This window comes from Heptranchias perlo, chromosome 6 (genome assembly GCF_035084215.1).
Source record: "Heptranchias perlo isolate sHepPer1 chromosome 6, sHepPer1.hap1, whole genome shotgun sequence".
Taxonomy (NCBI): Eukaryota; Metazoa; Chordata; class Chondrichthyes; order Hexanchiformes; family Hexanchidae; genus Heptranchias; species Heptranchias perlo.
This window is the reverse complement of record NC_090330.1, coordinates 1,563,223-1,584,918: the sequence shown is the minus strand read 5'-3', so window position 1 is coordinate 1,584,918 and position 21,696 is coordinate 1,563,223. Positions and strand designations below refer to the sequence as shown.

The following is a 21,696-nucleotide window of genomic DNA, read 5'->3' as shown; positions in this document are numbered from 1 at the left end:
GGGACCCCCTGTAAATACCGACACACTCCCGGGGACCCCCTGCAAATACTGACACACTCCCGGGGACCCCCTGCAAATACTGACACACTCCCGGGGACCCCCTGCAAATACTGACACACTCCCGGGGACCCCCTGCAAATACTGACACACTCCCGGGGACCCCCTGCAAATACTGACACACTCCCGGGGACCCCCTGCAAATACTGACACACTCCCGGGGACCCCCTGCAAATACTGACACACTCCCGGGGACCCCCTGCAAATACTGACAATCCTGGGACCCCCTGTAAATACTGACACACTCCCAGAGACCCCCTGTAAATATTGACACACTCCCGGGGACCCCCTGTAAATACTGACACACTCCCAGAGACCCCCTGTAAATATTGACACAATCCCGGGGATCATATGCAAACATATAAACTCCTGGAGAGCCTTCCATGACGTAGTGTTGAATACCCAAAGGAAAACAGTGTTACAAATGGAGAATAAGGTTGCTAATAAATTGAGAAATGTAGAAAAGTGAGAAATCTCACAAAATGCAGTGTTTGAGACACCGCTCACAGCAGCGGCAGGAGTCTCATGACCTTGGAACCACAGTGTGCCAAATAATAAGCTGGTATCAGTAAAAGTGACTATGAAGCTGCCAAATTGTCCTTATCCGGTCTGGGCCTATGTGTGACTCCAGTCCCACACCAACGTGCTTGAGTCTTCAATGTCCTCTGAAGTGGGCCTAGCAAGCCACTCAGTTGCATCAAAATCAGGGCACTAAGGATGGGTTAAAAAAAATGACAGCCTTGCCAGCGCTGCCCACATCCCAAGAATTAATTTTAAAAAGCACGAAGAGCCCTGATTTTCCTTTTTTTCCCAGTAAGTGTCAGGCCGTGGCTCAGTGGGTAGCACTCTTGCCTCCGAGTCAGAAGGTTGTAGTTTCAAGTCCCAAGTCCCATTCCCGAGACACTTCAGTGTGGTACTGAAGGAGTGCTGCACTGTCGGAGGTGCCACCTTTCGGATGAGAAGCTGAACTGAGGCCCCTCAGTCCCACGGCACTATACCCAGAGAGTGGTTAGAATGTGGAACTCGCTACCATAAGGAGTTGTTGAGGCAAATAGCATAGATACATTTAAAGGGAAGCTAGATATATATGTGCAGGAGAAAGGAATAGAAGGATAGGGTGAGATGAAGTAGGGAGAGAGGAGGCTCGTGTAGAGTATAAACACCAGCACAGACCAGTTGGGCCAAATGGCCTGTTTCTGCTCTATGTAATATTCGAATGGCCAATATTTATCCCTCAACCAACAGCACTTAAAGAGAGATTATCTGGTCATTATCTCAGTGCTTTTGTGGGATCTTGCTCTGTGCAAATTGGCTGCCACCTTTCCTACATTACAACAGTGACTGCACTTCAAATGTACTTCGTTGGCTGGAAAGGGCTTTCTCATGAAAGACGCCGTAGAAATGCAAGTCCTTCTTTCTTTAATTTCTCACGACCAGTTTCTGTGTTATTAACACTCACTGCTTAGAAGTAAAAAAAGAGAGAACAGGATTGTAAAGTTGGTCAGAATGCACAGCAGCAGGTGGCGCAGAGAATGAAGAATGGTAGAACTAGGCTGCCCATTTGCTCTGTGAGTACTTGAGCTACACAGTCCAGTTTGGTCCCACATATTCTGCTCAGTCTGTGCTCTGTAATAACAGTAGGGGTGCTTCACCTGACCACAGCATCCTCGGGTTAGAAAGGGGGAAAACTGCCACGGGTTCCCACTCCCGCTTGCTGGCCAATGATCCCTGCTGGAAGGGAAAAAAAAAGAGAGCAAGAGAGAGCGAACCTACAGTGAGGATAGAGTCGAACTCAGCTACCGTCAAAGGTTGCAGATGAACAATAGCCACTTGGATGGGTACCAGAGGGCAATTGGCGTCCGTGGAACTCTACACAAGCAAAGAACCCGTGCCTTCAGGGGAGGGGAGGAGAGATGGTGAGAAAAACAGAATACAGGAATGCAAAAAAATTCCATTTCAGGACTGTTCATTCATTTCCCTCTGTTAAACTGACAGCCCTCTTCTGCCTGTTAATTGACTGAATTCCTTCTGAATGTTTTAATGGAGATAGCATTCACTGCACTGGGTGACAGCCCATCCCAAATCAGAGGCCAGAGTCGGTAGAATGAGAATTTGATGAGGTGGAGAAGGGGGTTGGGGAGCTGGATGAGGTTACAGAGATAGGGAGGAGCGAAGACATGAAAGGATTTAAACATGAGGATGAGAATTATAAATCTGAGGCACTGCGGGACCGGAAGCCAATGTAGATCAGCGGGAACAGAAGTGAACGGAACTTGGTGCGGAATAGGATGCAGGCAGCAGAGTTTGGGATGACGTTGACGGGGGCTGGAGGACAGGAGGCCGGCCAGGACAAGGACAATAGGAGGCAACTTTTGCTTTTACGTTTTTAAGGTCAATCTTGAGACTTGGTTACCAGCACTAGAGGATGTCCTCTTTATATTACTGTCTCTTTAAATGTTACATAGATGAAATAGTCAGATCGAAGGTTGCACAGGCACTCAAAACTTCCTGTAACCAAATCATTCCTGTAACCAAAGATGCCCAAACAGAGCTTTGCTGTTATAATACTACTTAACCAAATACCAAGGGTCAAACTAATCCAGGTACACAACCAACAGCAGCATCCTTATGCAAACTCATTGTTACTCTTCACATTAGCATCTAGGTATCCAAATCACCCAGCATGGCCTCTGCATCAATTTATGAGTGAACAGGAAAACTAGCCCATGGACATGCAGAGCAGGCAAGGCAAGTCCAGCTGCCAGTGAGGAAATACAAATACCAAAGACGTGAAAAATTGAGGCTTTCTTTTTCTTCATTACAACGAAGCAGATTATGGAGCGATATAATAAAAAAAAGTGTTTAAAATTATGGAAGGATGGGACAGGGTAAATAGAATCAGACTGTTTCCAGTAGTTGAGGGATCTAGAACAAGGGGCCATCGATACGAGATTAAATGTAAAAGGATTTCGAACAAGGGGCAAGATAAACTTCTTGAGAGAGAGTTGTGAGGCTGTGGAAGTCAGTGGTTGAGGCAGAAACTGTGTCAACATTCAAGATTAGATTGGATAGGTGGATGAAGGAAAAGGAGATAAAGGGATATGAGAACAGGGCAGGAACTATTTGCTGTGTGGACAGTAAACACTTGCACGAATGGCCTGTCTCCGTGTTGTAACTTGTATGTGTTTCTATGAATTTATTTCTGCTTTCAATGGAACATTCTGGCATTCTAACAACAGAATCCAGAATAGGTATTAGCAAAAGCTGGCAACTTCTGAACTCGGGTTAACCAGTAATGGCACAACGAGGTCAAACCTCCTCAGGTCAGCTCAGTAAACAAGCTGAAACTTCAGACAACTTTGGCTGCAGCTCTCCAGAGAGCAAGTTGCTCATTGCTCAGTCGACAAGTCACTTGACCCTCAAGACATTTCCACTCCACAATCAACCAGAAAGCTGCACAAGTGGATAACGCCACTAAAAAAAAAGCTAATGAAATACTGGCTTTTACAGGCAAGGGGTTTAGAACATAAAAGTCACAACGTAATGATGAATCCACTTAAAACCGTAGGAACAGCATATTTGGATTACTGTGCGCAGTTTTGGGCAAGCACGCAGTAGGAAGGATGTGGATGTGAAAGGTGAGATAGACATTCAATAGAGTTACATCGAAACTAGAGCACAGAAATAGGCCATTCGGCCCAACAGGTCTATGCCGGTGTTTATGCTCCACACGAGCCTCCTCCCTCCCTACTTCATCTCACCCTATCAGCTTATCCTTCTATTCCTTTCTCCCTCATATGTTTATCCAGCTTCCTCTTAAATGTATCTACACTATTCACCTCAACTACTCCTTGTGGTAGTGAGTTCCACATTCTCACCACTCTCTGGATAAAGAGGTTTCTCCTGAATTCCCTATTGGATTTATTAGCAACTATTTTATATTTATGACCTCTAGTTTTAGTCTCCCCAACAAGTGGAAACATTTTCTCTATGTCTACCCTGTCAAACCCATTCATTACCTTAAAGACATCGATCAGGTCACCCCTTAGGAACATAGAAACAGGAGTAGGCCATTCAGCCACTCGTGTCTGCTCCGCCTTCTGATAAGATCATGGCTGATCTGTGATCTAACTCCATATACCTGCCTTTGCCCTATATCCCTTAATACCTTTGGTTGCCAAAAAGCTATCTATCTCACATTTAAATTTAGCAATTGAGCTGGTATCAATTGCCGTTTGCGGAAGAGAGTTCCAAACTTCCACCACCGTTTGTGCATAGAAATGTTTTCTAATCTCGCTCCTGAAAGGTCTGGCTCTAATTTTTAGACTGTGCCCCCTACTCCTAGAATCCCCAACCAGCGGAAATAGTTTCTCTCTATCCACCCTATCCGTTCCCCTTAATATCTTATAAACTTCGATCAGATCACCCCTTAACCTTCTAAACTCCAGAGAATACAACCCCAATTTGTGTAATCTCTCCTCGTAACTTAACCCTTGAAGTCCGGGTATCATTCTAGTAAACCTACGCTGCACTCCCTCCAAGGCCATTATGTCCTTCCGAAGGTGCGGTGCCCAGAACTGCTCACAGTACTCCAGGTGCGGTCTAACCAGGGTTTTGTATAGCTGCAGCATAACTTCTGCCCCCTTGTACTCCAGTCCTCTAGATATAAAGGCCAGCATTCCATTAGCCTTCTTGATTATTTTCTGCACCTGTTCATGACACTTCAATGATCTATGTACCTGAACCCCTAAGTCCCTTTGGACATCCACTGTTTTTAACTTTTTACCATTTAGAAAGTACCCTGTTCGATCCTTTTTTGATCCAAAGTGGATGACCTCACATTTGTCTACATTGAATTCCATTTGCCACAGTTTTGCCCATTCACCTAATCTATCAATATCCCTTTGTAATTTTATGTTTTCATCTACACTGCTTACAATGCCACCAATCTTTGTGTCATCGGCAAACTTAGATATGAGACTTTCTACACTTTCATCTAAGTTGTTAATAAATATTGTGAATAATTGAGGCCCCAAGACAGATCCCTGCGGGACTCCACTAGTCACATCCCGCCAATGTGAGTACCTACCCATTATCCCTACTCTCTGACGCCTTTCGCTCAGCCAACTTCCTAACCAAGTCCGTACTTTTCCCTCCATTCCATGGGCTTCTATCTTAGCTAACAGTCTCTAGAGAAAAGAGCCCCAGCCTGTTTAGTCTTTCCCAATAATTATATCCTCTCAGTTCCTTGAGAATCTATTTTGCACCCTCTTCAATGCCTCTATACCCTTTCTATAATATGGAGACCAGAACCGTGCACATTACTCAAAGTGTGGTCTAACCAACGTTCTGTACAAGTTTAACATAACTTCTCTGCTTTTCAATTCTATCCCTCTAGAAATGAACCCCAGTGCTTGATTTGCCTTTTTTATGGTCTTATTAACCTGTGTCGCTACTTTCAGTGATTTGTGTACCTGCACCCCCAGATCCCTTTGCTCCTCTGTCCCGTTTAGACTTTATTATCCTAGCAGTGTGTGGCCTTCTTATGCTGCCTACAAAAATGCACCCCCTCACACTTATCTATATTGAAATTCATTTGCCAATTACACGCCCATTCTGGAAGTTTATTAAAGTCCTCTTGTATTTTGACACATTCTTCCTTTGTATTAACTACACCCCCCAATTTAGTGTCGTCTGCAAATTTTGAAATTGTTCTTCCAATTCCCAAACCCAAATCGTTAATGTAAATTGTGAACAACAGTGGTCCCGGCACCGATCCCTGTGGTACACCACTTCCCACCTTTTCCCAGTCTGAGTAGCTATCCTTAACCCCTACTCTGTTTTCTGTTTTGTAGCCAACTTGCGATCCATTCTGCTACTTGTCCCCGACTCCACATGCTCTGACCTTAGTCATGAGTCTACAATACGGTACCTTTCTGTTCCTTCTTGAAGTGTGCACAGATTCACTAGGATGCTGGCTGGTGTGAGCAAATACAAATAAGAAGACTTGAAAACAATCAGAGCTGTTTTTGTTAGAAATAGAGGAGTCTAGGGGCTTTAAAATTATTCTGGGATGGGTGAGAGTAGATAGAAACAGATTGTTTCCAGTGATGTGAGGGGTCTAGAATGAGGGGACATAGATGTAAGATATAAAGATAGAGAATAGGAGGAGCTTTTGTTTTACACAGAGGGTCGTGAGGCTGTGGAATGCACCACAGGAGTTAGTGATTGAAGCAGAGACCATTTCAACATTTAATAGGTTGGATATACGGTTTAAGGAAAGGGGGAATAAAGAGATATGGGAACAGGATATTGCTTGTGTGGAGAATAAACACCAACACAGACTGGTTAGTCCAAATGGCCTGTTTCCATGTTGCAATTTCTGTGTCATTCTATATAAATCTGCGTCATGTACAGACTCTGAATGGTATACAGACTAGTTGGTATATCCCTGCCTACCGGCCCGGTCCCACACAGCAAACAGAGGCTTAAGTCCACCGAACTTCATGGTTTGCCATCTGCACTTAACCAAATGGCGAACCAGGGCACCTCCCGGTGCAAATAAACTGCCCATCATCACACAGCAAGCCGCAACTGCTGCTGATCATGCAGGCACACCACTGGAGCCTTCAGGAGGCACAGTGGTTCATCGCCAGAGAAATGTTGCTGTTTGGGAGGGAACAACGATCCGATCAAAAACTGGTAGTGGGTGAAAGGAGTTGAAAATCTATCGATCTCAGTCTTGAAAGCTCCAACTGTCCCCCAGCATCCACAGCTTTTTGGGGAGAGTGTTCCAGATTTCCGCTACCCTTTGTGTGAAAAAGTGCTTCCTGATTTTGCTCCTGAACGGCCTTGCTCTAATTTTAATGTTATGCCCCCTTGTTCTGGATTGCCCCACCAGAGGAAATAGTTTCTATCTGCCCTATCGAATCCCTTAATCATTTTAAGCAACTCGATTAGAACGTCCCTCAACCTTCTAAACTCAAGGGAATACAAGTCAAGTTTATACAACCTGTCCTCATAATTTAACCCTTCTTCTAAGTGCAAGTAGATTACACTGAAACTACAGGGGGCTCATGCACATCCCTGAGATCCTGGCTTAACTGGAGCCCGGTAGCTGATCCATGAATAAAGCCACACTGTGTGAGCACACACTAGTTACGTACAAGGACTGATCTGAAACAGCGACACTCAGGGACCACATTGCAAGTTACTGTATGTACTGGTGCATAAACCTGAGCTCATCCAAACCTCTGCTGTCTATATCCTAACTTGCAACGAGTCCTGCTCACCCATCACCCCTGCGTTCGTTGATCTACATTGGCTCCCGGTCCGGCAACGCCTCGATTTTAAAATTCTTGTCCTTGGGATCTAATCCCTCCATGGCCTCCTCGCCCCCCCCACTATCTCTGTAACCTCCTCCAGCCCTGCAACCCTCCGAGCTTGCTACGTTCCTTCAACTCTGGCCTCTTGCGCATCTCCCACTCCCTTCGTGTCACAGTTGGTGGCCGTGCCTTCAGCCATCTAGGCCCTAAGCCCTGGAATTCCCCCCAAACCTCTCCACCTCTCTATCCTCCTTTAAGATGCTCCTTAAAACTTACCTCTACACGTCCTAATGTCTCCTTGTTTGGCTCGGTGTCAATTTTTGTCTGATTTACACTCCTGTGAAGCGCCTTAGGACGTTTTACTACGTTAAAGGTGTCATATAAATGCAAGTTGTTGTTGTTACTCGTGGCTTCTTCCTGTGCTGGCATGGACAGTATTGTACTGCCCCACTTCTGTGTGTGTGCCATAAGTGGGCATGAATTGCACACTGAAAGACTCAGCGCTAGACGGTGGCCTCCAACACTTTTCCCTCTCACTCAGTGCAGATGGATACACTACTTGTAAACATAATTACATGGAATGATTTTTTCTGTTGCTACCCATGCCTCTACATGCTAGCTATAGGTTTTAACTGGGATAGATGCCTTGATTCGTACCTGCTCTCTATGTATTATGAGTGCATAGATGCTGTGACTGAGAAACCATAGGAACATAGGAACAGGAGTAGGCCATTCAGCCCCTCGTGCCTGCTCCGCCATTTGATAAGATCATGGCTGATCTGTGATCTATCTTCATATACCTGCCTTTGGCCCATATCCTTTAATACCTTTGGTTACCAAAAAGCTATCTATCTCAGATTTAAATTTAGCAATTGAGCTAGTATCAATTGCCGTTTGCGGAAGAGAGTTCCAAACATCTACCACCCTTTGTGTGTAGAAATGTTTTCTAATCTCGCTCCTGAAAGGTCTGGCTCTAATTTTTAGACTGTGCCCCCTACTCCTAGAATCCCCAACCAGCGGAAATAGTTTCTCTCTATCCACCCTATCTGTTCCCCTTAATATCTTATAAACTTCGATCAGATCACCCCTTAACCTTCGAAACCAACTTCTGCACAACCCCATTCTCGAGTGTTTAGCTCCTGTAGAAATTTTATGCTACTAGCAAATGTCTCGTGACACTGCGCAGGGTGAGGTCAAAGGTGCCTAGATTAAAAGAGGATCAATGTACCATGGAAATCACAATGCATTAATCTGATTGAAATGTAGGTGTAACCCTTCACAACTACCAAGTCTAATTGCTGGTAAGCCAACATTGGGTACGTTCGTACAAGGTAAATTACGATGCTGCAGGCATCCTGGCTCCAGTACTGTGTTCCTCAAAAGTTCTGCTGTTTCCGTACACTTATTTTTAAGAATGTGAGACAGAATTGAGTGCGAAAAGTAACAGAGAAGTGTAGCGGAAAGTAAATAAAGCTAAATGTGACATTTTTATAGATATACAAGAGGTCCCTGTGGCACTGCCCACAGTCCACTGATGAATAGAATTTTAAAATTATTATATACAAGATGGTAATGAAGTTGAGCTAGAATTCACACACTCACTCGACAAAGCCACCTAGTATCCAGAACTCACAACTACATTGTGACAGTTGACATAGCAAAACTGAATGGGAATTATTGACAGCAGCTTGGAATGGCAAATGTTGACACAAAAGCATGGCCAAAAATTGTGACGACAGGAAGCAAGGTCTGCGGACAGGAACTGCTTGCCCTGTGGTAGATTTTTAACATATAGATATATGTGTTTCTAGAATGGTGCCAGGGATGAGGGACTCCAGTTATGTGGAGAGACTGGAGAAGCTGGGATTGTTCTCCTTAGAGCAGAGAAGGTAAAAGGGGAGATTTAATAGAGGAGTTCAACATTATGAGGGGTTTTGATAGAGTAAATAAGGAGAAACTGTTTCCAGTGGCAGAAGGATCGGTAACCAGAGGACACGGATGTAAGGTGATCGGCAAAAGAGCCAAAGACGACATGACGAAACATTCTTTTATGCAGCGAATTGTAACGATCTGGAACACACTACCTGAAAGGGCAGTGGAAGCAGATTCAATTTGTGGGTACATAGCATGTTACTGGACTAGTAATCCAGAGGCCTCGACAAATAATCCGGAGTCATGAGTTCAAATCCCACCATGGAAGCTGGGGAATTTAAATTCAATTAATTAAATTTTTTAAAATCTGGAATAAGAAAAACGAGTATCAGTAATGATGGCCATGAAACTACTGGATTGTCGTAAAAACCCATCTGGTTCACCAATGCCCTTTAGGGAAGGAAACCTGCCGTCCTTACCCGGTCTGGCCTATATGTGACTCCAGACCCACAGCAATGTGGTTGATTCTTAATTGCCCTCTGAAATGGCCTAGCAAGCCACTCAGTTGTTCAAGAAGGCAGCTCACCACCACCTTCTCAAGGGCAATTAGGGATGGGCAATAAATGGCAACCTTGCCAATGACACCCACATCCCATGAATGAATAAAAAAAATAGTAACTTTCAAAAGGGAATTGGATAAATACTTGAAGGGAAAAAATTTACAGGGGAATGAGACTAATTGGACAGCTCTTTCAAAGAGCCGGCACAGGCACAATGGGTTGAATGGCCTCCTCCTGTGCTGTGCCTACTATATAATTTATAGATATATACAAACACTGCTGCCAATGTGATTTCAGTAAAACTGGATCATAGAACCATACAGCCATTCGGCCCATCGTGCCTTTGCTGGCTCTTTGAAAGAGCTATCCAATTAGACCCACTCCCCTGCTCTTTCCCCAGAGCCCTGTAAATTTTTCCACTTCAACTATTTCTTCAATTCCCTTTTGAAAGTTATTATTGAATCTGCTTCCACCGCCCTTTCAGGCAGCGCATTCCTGATCATAACAACTCGCTGCGTAAATTTTTTTCCCTCATGTCACCTCTGGCTCTTTTGCCAATTACCGTAAATCTGTGTCCTCTGGTTACTGACCCTTCTGCCACTGGAAACAGTTTCTCCTTATTTACTCTATCGAAACCATTCATGATTTTGAACACCTTTATTAAATCTCCCCTTAACCTTCTCTGTTCTAAGGAGAACAACCCCAGCTTCTCCAGTCTCTCCACATAACTGAAGTCCCTCATCCCTGGTACCATTCTAGTAAATCTCCTCTGCACCCTCTCCGAGGCCTTGACATATATAAAATTTTAATACCATCTCCACCAATTGTGAAAAGCACCCAACAGTATAATTATGTACTTTGCCCTGCCAAACTTATGATGTGGAGATGCCTGTGATGGACTGGGGTTGACAATTGTAAACGATTTTACAACACCAAGTTATAGTCCAACAATTTTTATTTGAAATCTACAAGCTTTCGGAGGCTTCCTCCTTCCTCAGGTAAATGTGTACTGAGGAAGGAGGAAGCCTCCGAAAGCTTGTAGATTTCAAATAAAAATTGTTGGACTATAACTTGGTGTTGTAAAATCGTTTACAACTGCCAAACTTAGATTATGTCTGGACAGCTCATTGAGCTATAGAACATGAAGTGATGATGTGGAGATGCCGGTGATGGACTGGGGTTGACAATTGTAAACAATTTTACAACACCAAGTTATAGTCCAACAAATTTTATTTGAAATCTACAAGCTTTCAGAGGCTTCCTCCTTCCTCAGGTAAATGTTCAGGAGCTCCTGAACATTTACCTGAGGAAGGAGGAAGCCTCCGAAAGCTTGTAGATTTCAAATAAAAATTGTTGGACTATAACTTGGTGTTGTAAAATCGTTTACAAACATGAAGTGAGGTATTCTTGTTAAACGTCCATCACCTAGTATTAGAAGCAGTTGGAGCAAATTGAGGCAGTAAATTAGAAGTATCACACAACATGAAGGGAGCTGGGCTTAAATGTGATATTTCTTCAGTGTATGGCGACCAGTGCACTAAACAAACCAAATGACAGCACTGAAATACTACACTTAATGTATCTAAAGCAGCAGTGACTGCATGTTTCTTACTACACAACAAAAGCTCAAAAATGTAAACATCTCCAAACTGCAGGGAGTCTAGACTGAATGCCACAGTTAGAGGACTGTGTGCGATTTTGGGCCACAGAAAGACCTTAAAGCCATACACAGTGAACAGCGTAGATTCATCTGGAGATGCCAGGGAGGGGAAGCTATAGTTATGAGGAGAGACGTGAGATATTGGGACTATTTCCACTTGAAAGAGAAGGCTTGCAGGAGATTTAATAACAGTTTTTAAAATTATGAAGGGTTTTGATAGTGAAGATGGAAAGACTATTGGGTAATCAGTGACAAGGGTCATAGGAACAGGTGTAGGCCATTCAGCCCCTCGAGCCTGTTCTGTCATTCAATTAGATCATAAAGAAAGACTTGCATTTATATGGCGCCTTTCACAACCTCAGGATGTCCCAAAGCGCTTAACAGATCATGGCTGATCTGTATCTTAATTCCATTTACCTGCCTTGTTCCATATGGCTTCATCTATCAATCTCAGTTTTGAAGTTTTCAATTGACCGCCAGCCTCAACAGCTTTTTTTGGGGGGAAAATAAAAGAGTTCCAGATTCCCACTCCCCTTTGTGTGAAGAAGTGCTTCCTGACATCGCCCCTGAACGGCCTGGCTCTAATTTTAAGGTTCTGCCCCCTTGTTCTGGACTCCCCCCACCAGAGGAAATAGTTTCTCTCTATCTACCCTATCAAATCCTTTAATAATCATAAACACTTCAATTGGATCACCCGTTAATCTTTTATACTCGAGGAATACAAGCCTGGTCCACGCAAACTGTCCTCGTAATGTGACCAAAGAGTGAGGACAGGGTTTAGGAGAAGTTTCTTTACACAGTGGGTTGTTGGATCATGGAACCAAGGTCTTTCTGTGGCCCAATATCGCACACAGTCCTCTAACTGTGGCATTCAGTCTAGACTCCCTGCAGTTTGGAGATGTTTACATTTTTGAGCTTTTGTTGTGTAGTAAGAAACATGCAGTCACTGCTGCTTTAGATACATTAAGTGTAGTATTTCAGTGCTGTCATTTGGTTTGTTGAGGCATCTTTTAGGAGAAAATTGAATAACTATTTGAGAGTGTGGAAAAGTGGGATTAGTTTTGGACAGCTCTAGCAAAGTGCTAGCACACGTGCTATGGGCGAATGGCCTCCTCCTGTGCTGGAAACTGTTCTGATTCTATGAAGGCTTGGGAATTTTGAGACTTTCTAACTTTCCAAAAATCACACTTTAAAGGCTGTTCTGTTGTTACCAGCACTTTCGTACTTTTTGCCAAAAAGTTCAGGAACACATACAATCCGGTGCCTGAAAGTGCACTGTGCATTCTACAGACCAATCCATAACTTTCAGGTGCTACATCCATACGTACACAAAGGGTACGCGAGCCATTGCCCATAATAAAGTGGTATAGTGGTTACACTACTGAACTAATAATCCAAAGAACGCAGTTTGAGAATTTGAATTCAGTTTTAAGAATATCTGGAAATTAAAAAGCAGGTATCAGTAAAACTGACCATGAAGGTGTTGGATTATCACTAATGTCCTTTAGGGAAGGAAACCTGCCGTCCTTACCCAATCTGGACCTGTAGGTAACTCCAGTCCCACACCAACGTGGTTGACAATCAGCTGTCCTCTGAAGTGGCCTAGCAAGTCACTCAATTGTATCAGGAAAACGCACCACCACTGAGTATACACTGTGCACGGGTATAATTGCACTCTCAGGCTGCGCTGCTATCCACAACTCTGTCCCACTCAGTTACCCCCAGTTTTTTTTTAATTAATTCAATTTCCCAATTGCCCTTGTGGGATTTGAACTCAAGACCTCTGGATTGCTAGTCCTGTACCATAACCACTAGGCTGCTGTACCCTAGTTTTCTATATAATTTTCTTGCAATTGCTGTGCTGTACAGTACAGATGTTGTTCAGATTGGCAGATGTGGGCAGTGCTGCGTCTCAAACACTGGCACCTTTTTTTGGTTTTCCCTTTCCAATAACAGATTTGGATAAAGGCACAAGAAAATGACACAGAAGACGATTCATGGCAACCTAGTGGCTATGGTACTGGACTAACAACCCAGAGGTTGCGAGTTCAAATCCCACTGTGTCAAGTTGGGAAATTGAATTCATTTAATAAATTTGTAGACTGGCACCAGATAAAATGACCATGTTCGGAAAAACCAAACTGGTTCACTAATGTCCTTTAGGGAAGGAAACCTGCCGCCCTCACCCGACCTGGGCCTATATGTGACTCCAGTCCCACACCAATGTGGTTTACTCTTAACGGCCTTCTGAAGTGGCCTAGCAAACCACTCAGTTGTATCAAACCGCTAGAAAGGACCAAAAGAATAAAATCCCGAGAACAAATCTCAAAAAAATGTGGGTGACTTTTAATCTCTCAAACTATCGCTGGCACCGGCTAAACATTTGGGAGAGAGCGAGCAGTGCAAGGAAGTGTACTCTAAACACTAAGAGCAGAGTGGAGTGGAGGAACTGTGAGCCCCAGGAATGAGAGGTTACAGTTAAGAAGAAAAGCTCCAATAAAACTGGAACAAAAAAGGTCTTTGAAAATTTTTTAAGGTTTTCAGAGGGTAAATAGAAAAATTTTGATTCCACCGGTTGGCAATGGGGACAGGCTGAGGACCCTCACCAGACGAATGAAGAGGAAAGGTGGAATAAATTCTTTTTTTTTTGAAGAGGTCAGCATGGACTCGATGGGCCAAAAGACCTCCTTCCACGCTGTAACCTTTCTATGATTCTATGAATGCCTATTGAGGCAGAGATAAAAACGCCATTTAAAAAGGAACTGGATAAATGTTTGAAAAGGAAGAATGTAGAAAGCTACAGTGAAAGGAGATGAGAGCAGACAGACAATGCTGGTTGTAAAGTGAGCACCAGCCAGCAAAGGACCGCTGGGCAATGATTTTCTTTTGGGCTGTCAGTTCTAAGATACTTCAGAGATACCCCCAAACCCCATGAAAATGCTGTGGGTGTGGACTGTCGATTCCAGCATTTACTGAGGCTGCACCGAGTCCAGCTGTGGGTGTGGACTGTATATTCCAGCATTTACTGAGGCTGCACCGAGTCCAGCTGTGGGTGTGGACTGTATATTCCAGCATTTACTGAGGCTGCACCGAGTCCAGCTGTGGGTGTGGACTGTCGATTCCAGCATTTACTGAGGCTGCACCGAGTCCAGCTGTGGGTGTGGACTGTCGATTCCAGCATTTACTGAGGCTGCACCGAGTCCAGCTGTGGGTGTGGACTGTATATTCCAGCATTTACTGAGGCTGCACCAAGTCCAGCTGTGGGTGTGGACTGTCGATTCCAGCATTTACTGAGGCTGCACCGAGTCCAGCTGTGGGTGTGGACTGTAGATTCCAGCATTTACTGAGGCTGCACTGAGTCCAGCTGTGGGTGTGGACTGTATATTCCAGCATTTACTGAGGCTGCACCGAGTCCAGCTGTGGGTCTGGCTGCAGTAAGTGTACAAAACTCTTACATTGAGTGCAGCGTGCAGCTGTTGCACCCTCACCGTTACAACGCTGTGTACTCCGAGTGTAGAACGGCCTGTAACCGGTTCTGTACATATACAATACAGGTGCATGCTGTGCAGGCTCCAACCGAGATGTATATTCAAATTCTCCCCATGTATCCAGCGCTGTGTGTAGCTGCCCCGGGATACAAGATCCACAAATGCCACCGTGACCTCCAGCCCCAACCTCAGGCACAGGTAAACAAGGTGCCAATGCAGAATCTAGTCCTCGCCATATAAACAATGCTCCCTCCCTGAACGTGTAGAAAATTTATCAGGCCTTGCCAGTGCTGCTTCCTGCGACACTAACGTTGCTGTATGGGCAAGCACATGCTGACCACAAGAACAGAATTTACATTTGCTACGTAAATCTATTACATGCAAATTATATGAAGACTTTGTTATTTCAACTCAAGCAACTAGATACAACTTGAAGGTCACATAGATATTTTCAGTCAATGACCTGTGCTACTCCACTCTCCAGGATATAACACGCGGTATACTGGCTCAGGACCCCCGGGGTATTACTCTACATACCCAGGATAGTGTGTGTACAGACACCGACCCTGAGGTATTACACTATCCCAGGTATATATAGTATGTACAGAGACTCACGGGGGTTGGGGTATTACTGTATATACCCAGGATAGTGTAATACCCCCGGTTCAGAGTCTGTACATACACTAAACTGAGACATATACAGTATGTACAGACTCTGACCCGGGGGTATTACTCTATCCCGGGTATACACAGCATGTACAGACTCTGGCCCTGGGATATTATTCTATCCCAGGGATAAGTAGCGTGTACAGACTCTGACCCTGCCATATTACCCTATCCCGGGTATATACAGTGTGTACAGACTCTGGCCCAGGGGTAATACCCTGGCCCTGGGTAATACCCTATCAAGGGTACAGAATCTAACCCTGAGGTATTACCCTATCCCGGGTATATAGAGTGTGTGCAGGCTCTGACCGTGGGGTATTACCCTATCCCGGGCATATACGGTGTGTAAAGGCTCTGGCCATGGGGTATTACCCTATCCCGGGTATACACGGTGTGTACAGACTCTGGCCCTGGGGTATTATTCTATCCCGGGTATATACGGTATGTACAGACTCTGGCCACGGGGTATTACCCTATCCCGGGTATATACGGTGTGTACAGGCTCCGGCCATGGGATATTACCCTATATAGGGTATATACAGTGTGTACAGGCTCTGACCCTGGGTTATTACCCTACCCCAGGTATATACGGTGTGTACAGGCTCTGACCCTGGGGTATTATCCTATCCCGGGTATATACGGTGTGTACAGACTCTGGCCCTGGGGTATTACCCTATCCCGGGTATATACAGTGTGTACAGACTGACCCTGGGGTATTACCCTGTCCCGGGTATACCCGGTGTGTACAGACTGACCCTGGGGTATTACCCTATCCCGGGTATACTAGGTGCGTACAGACTGACCCTGGGGTATTACCCTATCCCGGGTATACACGGTGTGTACAGACTGACCCTGGGGTATTACCCTATCCCGGGTATACACGGTGTGTACATACTGACCCTGGGGTATTACCCTATCCCGGGTATACACGGTGTGTACATACTGACCCTGGGGTATTACCCTATCCCAGGTATACACGGTGTGTACAGACTGACCCTGGGGTATTACCCTATCCCGGGTATACACGGTGTGTACATACTGACCCTGGGGTATTACCCTATCCCGGGTATACACGGTGTGTACAGACTGACCCTGGGGTATTACCCTATCCCGGGTATACACGGTGTGTACATACTGACCCTGGGGTATTACCCTATCCCGGGTATACACGGTGTGTACAGACTGACCCTGGGGTATTACCCTATCCCGGGTATACACGGTGTGTACATACTGACCCTGGGGTATTACCCTATCCCGGGTATACTCGGTGTGTACAGACTGACCCTGGGGTATTACCCTATCCCGGGTATACTCGGTGTGTACATACTGACCCTGGGGTATTACCCTATCCCAGGTATACACGGTGTGTACAGACTGACCCTGGGGTATTACCCTATCCCGGGTATACACGGTGTGTACAGACTGACCCTGGGGTATTACCCTATCCCGGGTATACACGGTGTGTACAGACTGACCCTGGGGTATTACCCTATCCCGGGTATACACGGTGTGTACAGACTGACCCTGGGGTATTACCCTATCCCGGGTATACACGGTGTGTACATACTGACCCTGGGGTATTACCCTATCCCGGGTATACACGGTGTGTACAGACTGACCCTGGGGTATTACCCTATCCCGGGTATACTCGGTGTGTACAGACTGACCCTGGGGTATTACCCTATCCCGGGTATACTCGGTGTGTACATACTGACCCTGGGGTATTACCCTATCCCGGGTATACTAGGTGCGTACAGACTGACCCTGGGGTATTACCCTATCCCAGGTATACACGGTGTGTACAGACTGACTCTGGGGTATTACCCTATCCCGGGTATACTCGGTGTGTACAGACTGACTCTGGGGTATTACCCTATCCCGGGTATACACGGTGTGTACAGACTGACCCTGGGGTATTACCCTATCCCGGGTATACACGGTGTGTACAGACTGACCCTGGGGTATTACCCTATCCCGGGTATACACGGTGTGTACAGACTGACCCTGGGGTATTACCCTATCCCGGGTATACACGGTGTGTACAGACTGACCCTGGGGTATTACCCTATCCCGGGTATACACGGTGTGTACAGACTGACCCTGGGGTATTACCCTATCCCGGGTATACACGGTGTGTACAGACTGACCCTGGGGTATTACCCTATCCCGGGTATACACGGTGTGTACGGACTGACCCTGGGGTATTACCCTATCCCGGGTATACACGGTGTGTACGGACTGACCCTGGGGTATTACCCTATCCCGGGTATACACGGTGTGTACAGACTGACCCTGGGGTATTACCCTATCCCGGGTATACACGGTGTGTACAAGCCCCAGCCTCTGATTTGGACCCTCCCTATCCTCCAAGGCCCTCACCTGCCACCGCCGCCTCCTCCAGCGTGGCCCCGCTCCGCCTCAGGAGCGCTGCGCACAGCAGCCAGGCCAGCAGCGTCGCGCCAGCCTCCATCCTGCGCCGCTGCGAGTCCGGGGCCTGGCTCCCGCCGCCGCCGCCGCCGCTGCCGGTTTTCCGGTTGTGTAGGCTGGGCCGTGCCGGGCCGGGCTGCAGGGGCCTGCCGTCTCTCGCAGTCCCGAGGGCTGCCGGTGTCGGGTTGTGTAGGCTGGGCCGGGCCGGGCCTGGTCGGGTTGCAGGGGCCTGCCGTCTCTCGCAGTCCCGAGTGCTGCCGGTGTCCCGCTCTCTCGGTGCCGCCTTCTCCCCGCTCACCTCAGGCCTCGGCGCTCGAGCTCCGGCTCGCCCCTCCCCCCCCCCTTTTAGCCCAGACTCGCCCGACAGCGCATGCGCGGCGGCAGCGGCTCCCTCTGATCCCACCTCTCTGCGCCTGCTCAGCCCGCTGCCCTGATACTGGCGCCTGCGTGTGACAAATGGACCCGGCAGCGCTGCCATCTTTGTTACAGGCAAGAAACAAACGCCAGCACAGGTTGTCCTTATTCACATTAACAGACAAGACAGGCCTGCTCCTTTACAGCGTCTTTCACGACCTCAAGCTTGCTTTACAGCCAATGCAGTACTTTTGAAATGTAAGAAATGCAGCAGCCAATTTGCACACAGCAAACTCCCACAGCCAGCAATAAATGATCAATAATCTATTTTGAGCAATATTGGTTGAGGGATAAATAGTAGCCAGGGTAGCAGGGAGAACTCCGGTGCTCTTTTTCGAAGAGTGGCAGAGGATCTTTTACGTCCACCTAAGAGGGCAGTCAGAAGGCAGATATCTGCCAACTGCAGTTTACCACACACGCCCTATTTGTACTTGCAAATTCTAGTATTGTGCTCTCTATAACCAAGTCCATATAGCGAACAAGTCCCAACAGACTCTCGGGAGACAAGTTTGCAGCCCTCTAGTCTAAAAAAAACATGCATTCGCAATGACTCAATGCTTTCTATCCTTTAGCCTGTTTCCTGCCTGTGTCGCCACTCTAATAAAGAGCACATCAACTCGATCAACATGTGGCACCTTGTCAAGATTCACAAGCACAGCATCTTTTATCAACATAATGTTCTTTGAGAAAAGACCAATAATTTGTCAGATACTACTTCCCTTGTACAGATCTATGCTAGCCATCCAGGTCTTCTAGAGTGGTAGGAAGAATAAGGGGGTCATACATAAGAGGAGCAGGAGTAGGCCACATGGGCCATCGAGCCTGCTCCGCCATTCAATCAGATCATGGCTGATCTTCAACCTCAAATCCACTTTCCCGCTCAATCCCCATATCCCTTGATTCCCCTGGAGTCCAGAAATCTGCCTATCTCAGCCTTGAATTATATTCAATGACTCAGCATCCACAGCCACCTGGGATAGAGAATTCCAAAGATTCACAACCAAGTGAACAAATCCCTCATCTCAGTCTTTAAATGGCCAACCCCTTATTCTGCACCTATGTCCCCTAGAACTAGACTCTCCAGCCATGGGAAACAACCTCTCAGCATCTACCCTGTCAAGCCCCCTTATAATCTTATATGTTTCAATGAGATCACCTCATTCTTGTAAACTCCAGAGAATACAGGCCCATTCTACTCAACTTCTCCTCTTAGGACAACCCTCATCCCAGGAATTAATCTGGTGAACCTTCGCTGCACCGCCTCCAAGGCGAGTATATCCTTCCTTAGATAAGGAGACCAAAACTGTACACAGTATTGCAGGTGAGGTCTCACCAAAGCCCTGTACAATTGTAGTAAGACCTCCTTACTCTTGTACTCCAACTCCCCTCGCAATAAAGACCAACATGCCATTTGCTTTCCTAATTGCCTGCTGCACCTGCATGCTAACTTTTTGTGCTTCTTGTATGAGGACACCCAAATCTCTCTGGACACCAACATTTAATAGTTTCTCACCATTAAAAACGATTCTGTTTTTCTATTCTTCCTACCAAAGTGAATAATCTCACATTTCCCCACATTATACTCCATCTGCCACCTTCTTGCCCACTCATTTAACCTGTCTATATCCCTTTGCAGACTCTCTGTCCTCCTCACAGCTTACTTTCCCATCTAGCTTTGTATCGTCAGCAAACTTGGATTCATTACACTCAGTCCCTTCATCTAAATCATTAATATAGATTGTAAATAGCTGAGGCCCAAGCACTGATCCTTGCGGCAAATGACCAGTTTATCACTACTCTCTGTTTTCTGTCCTTTAACCAATCCTCTATCCATGCTAATATGTCACACATGATAAGGGCTCATGGGGTTGGGTGTAACAACCTTTTATGTGGCACCTTATCGAATGCCTTTTGAAAATCCAAAATATACAACATCCATTGGTTCCCCTTTATCTACCCTGCTAGTTACGTCCTCAAAAAACTAATAAATTTGTCAAACACTATTTCCCTTTCATAAAACCATGACTGCCTGATCATATGATTTAAGTGTCCTGTTACCACTTCCTTAATAATGAATTCCAGAATTTTCCCGACAACTGACATAAGGCTAACTGGCCTGTAGTTCCCTGTTTTCTCTCCCTCCTTTCTTGTAGCGGGGTGACATTTGCTACTTTCCAATCTGCCAGGACTGTTCTAGAATCTAGGGAATTTTGGAAGATCATAACCACTATCTCTGCAGCCACCTCTTTTAGAACCCTCCAACATAGGCCATCAGTTCCAGGGCATTTATATATATTGCTTGGATAATGAGTCTAAAAAAAGGCAAACCAAGCACTGGGGTTCATTTCTAGAGGGATAGAATTGAATTGAAAAGCAGAGAAGTTATGTTAAACTTGTATGGAGCCTTGGTTAGACCACATTTGGAGTACTGTGCACAGTTCTGGTCTCTATATTATACAAAGGATATAAAGACATTGGAGAAGGTGCAAAAAAAGATTCACAAGGATGATACCAGAACTGAGGCTATTCTTACCAGGAACAAGTAAACAGACTGGGGCCTCTTTTCTCTAGAAAAAGAGAAGGCTGAGGGGTGACCTGATAGAGGTCTTTAAGATTATGAAAGGGTTTGATAGGGTGGACTGAAAATGTTTCCACTTGTGGGGGAGACCAGAACTAGACATTATAAATACATGATGGTCACTAATAAATCCTATGGATAATTCAGGAGAAACTTCTTTACTCACTATCAAGGAGTAGTTGAGGCAAATAGCCTAGATCCATTTAAGGGGAAAGCTAGATAAGCACATGGAGGAGAAAGGGATAGAAGGATATGCTGATAGGGGTGGATGAAGTAGGGAGGGAGGAGCATAAACAGCATAGATCAGTTGGCCTGTTTCTGTGCTGTAGACTCAATGTAATTTTATTCTACATTTTGGCCTCTATCTTTGCATTCCAACTACTGATGTCAAGCTGCGTTCATTTTATGCTCAAGGTAGAACACTTTCGAGTATCTCCTGCTACAAGGTGTGTGTGGACATGGTAAGAACATAATAGGAGCCTGTTTCACCATTCCATTAGATCATGGCTGATCTATACATCATCTCCATATTTTGATACCTTACCCAACAAAAATCTATTGATCTCAGACTGGAAAGCTTTAATCAATGCAGCATGCATAGCCTTTTGGGATAGAGTTCCAGATTTCCACTACCCTTTGTGTGAAGTGC

General features: G+C 45.6%; 1 protein-coding gene across 10 annotated transcripts in view; it reads right to left on the bottom strand.

Annotated features, from left to right (window-relative positions):
* Positions 1 to 18,384, bottom strand: part of stim1b (stromal interaction molecule 1b) — a 129,880-nt gene extending 111,496 nt beyond the window's left edge. For all 10 annotated transcript variants that reach the window (XM_067985562.1, XM_067985566.1, XM_067985564.1 and 7 more), the window contains exon 1: positions 18,008 to 18,384. In XM_067985562.1, coding sequence (XP_067841663.1) covers positions 18,008 to 18,098 — 91 coding nt within the window. In that variant the 5' untranslated portion in view covers positions 18,099 to 18,384. The remainder of the gene's footprint in view (positions 1 to 18,007) is intronic.
* Positions 18,385 to 21,696: the final 3,312 nt, after the last annotated feature.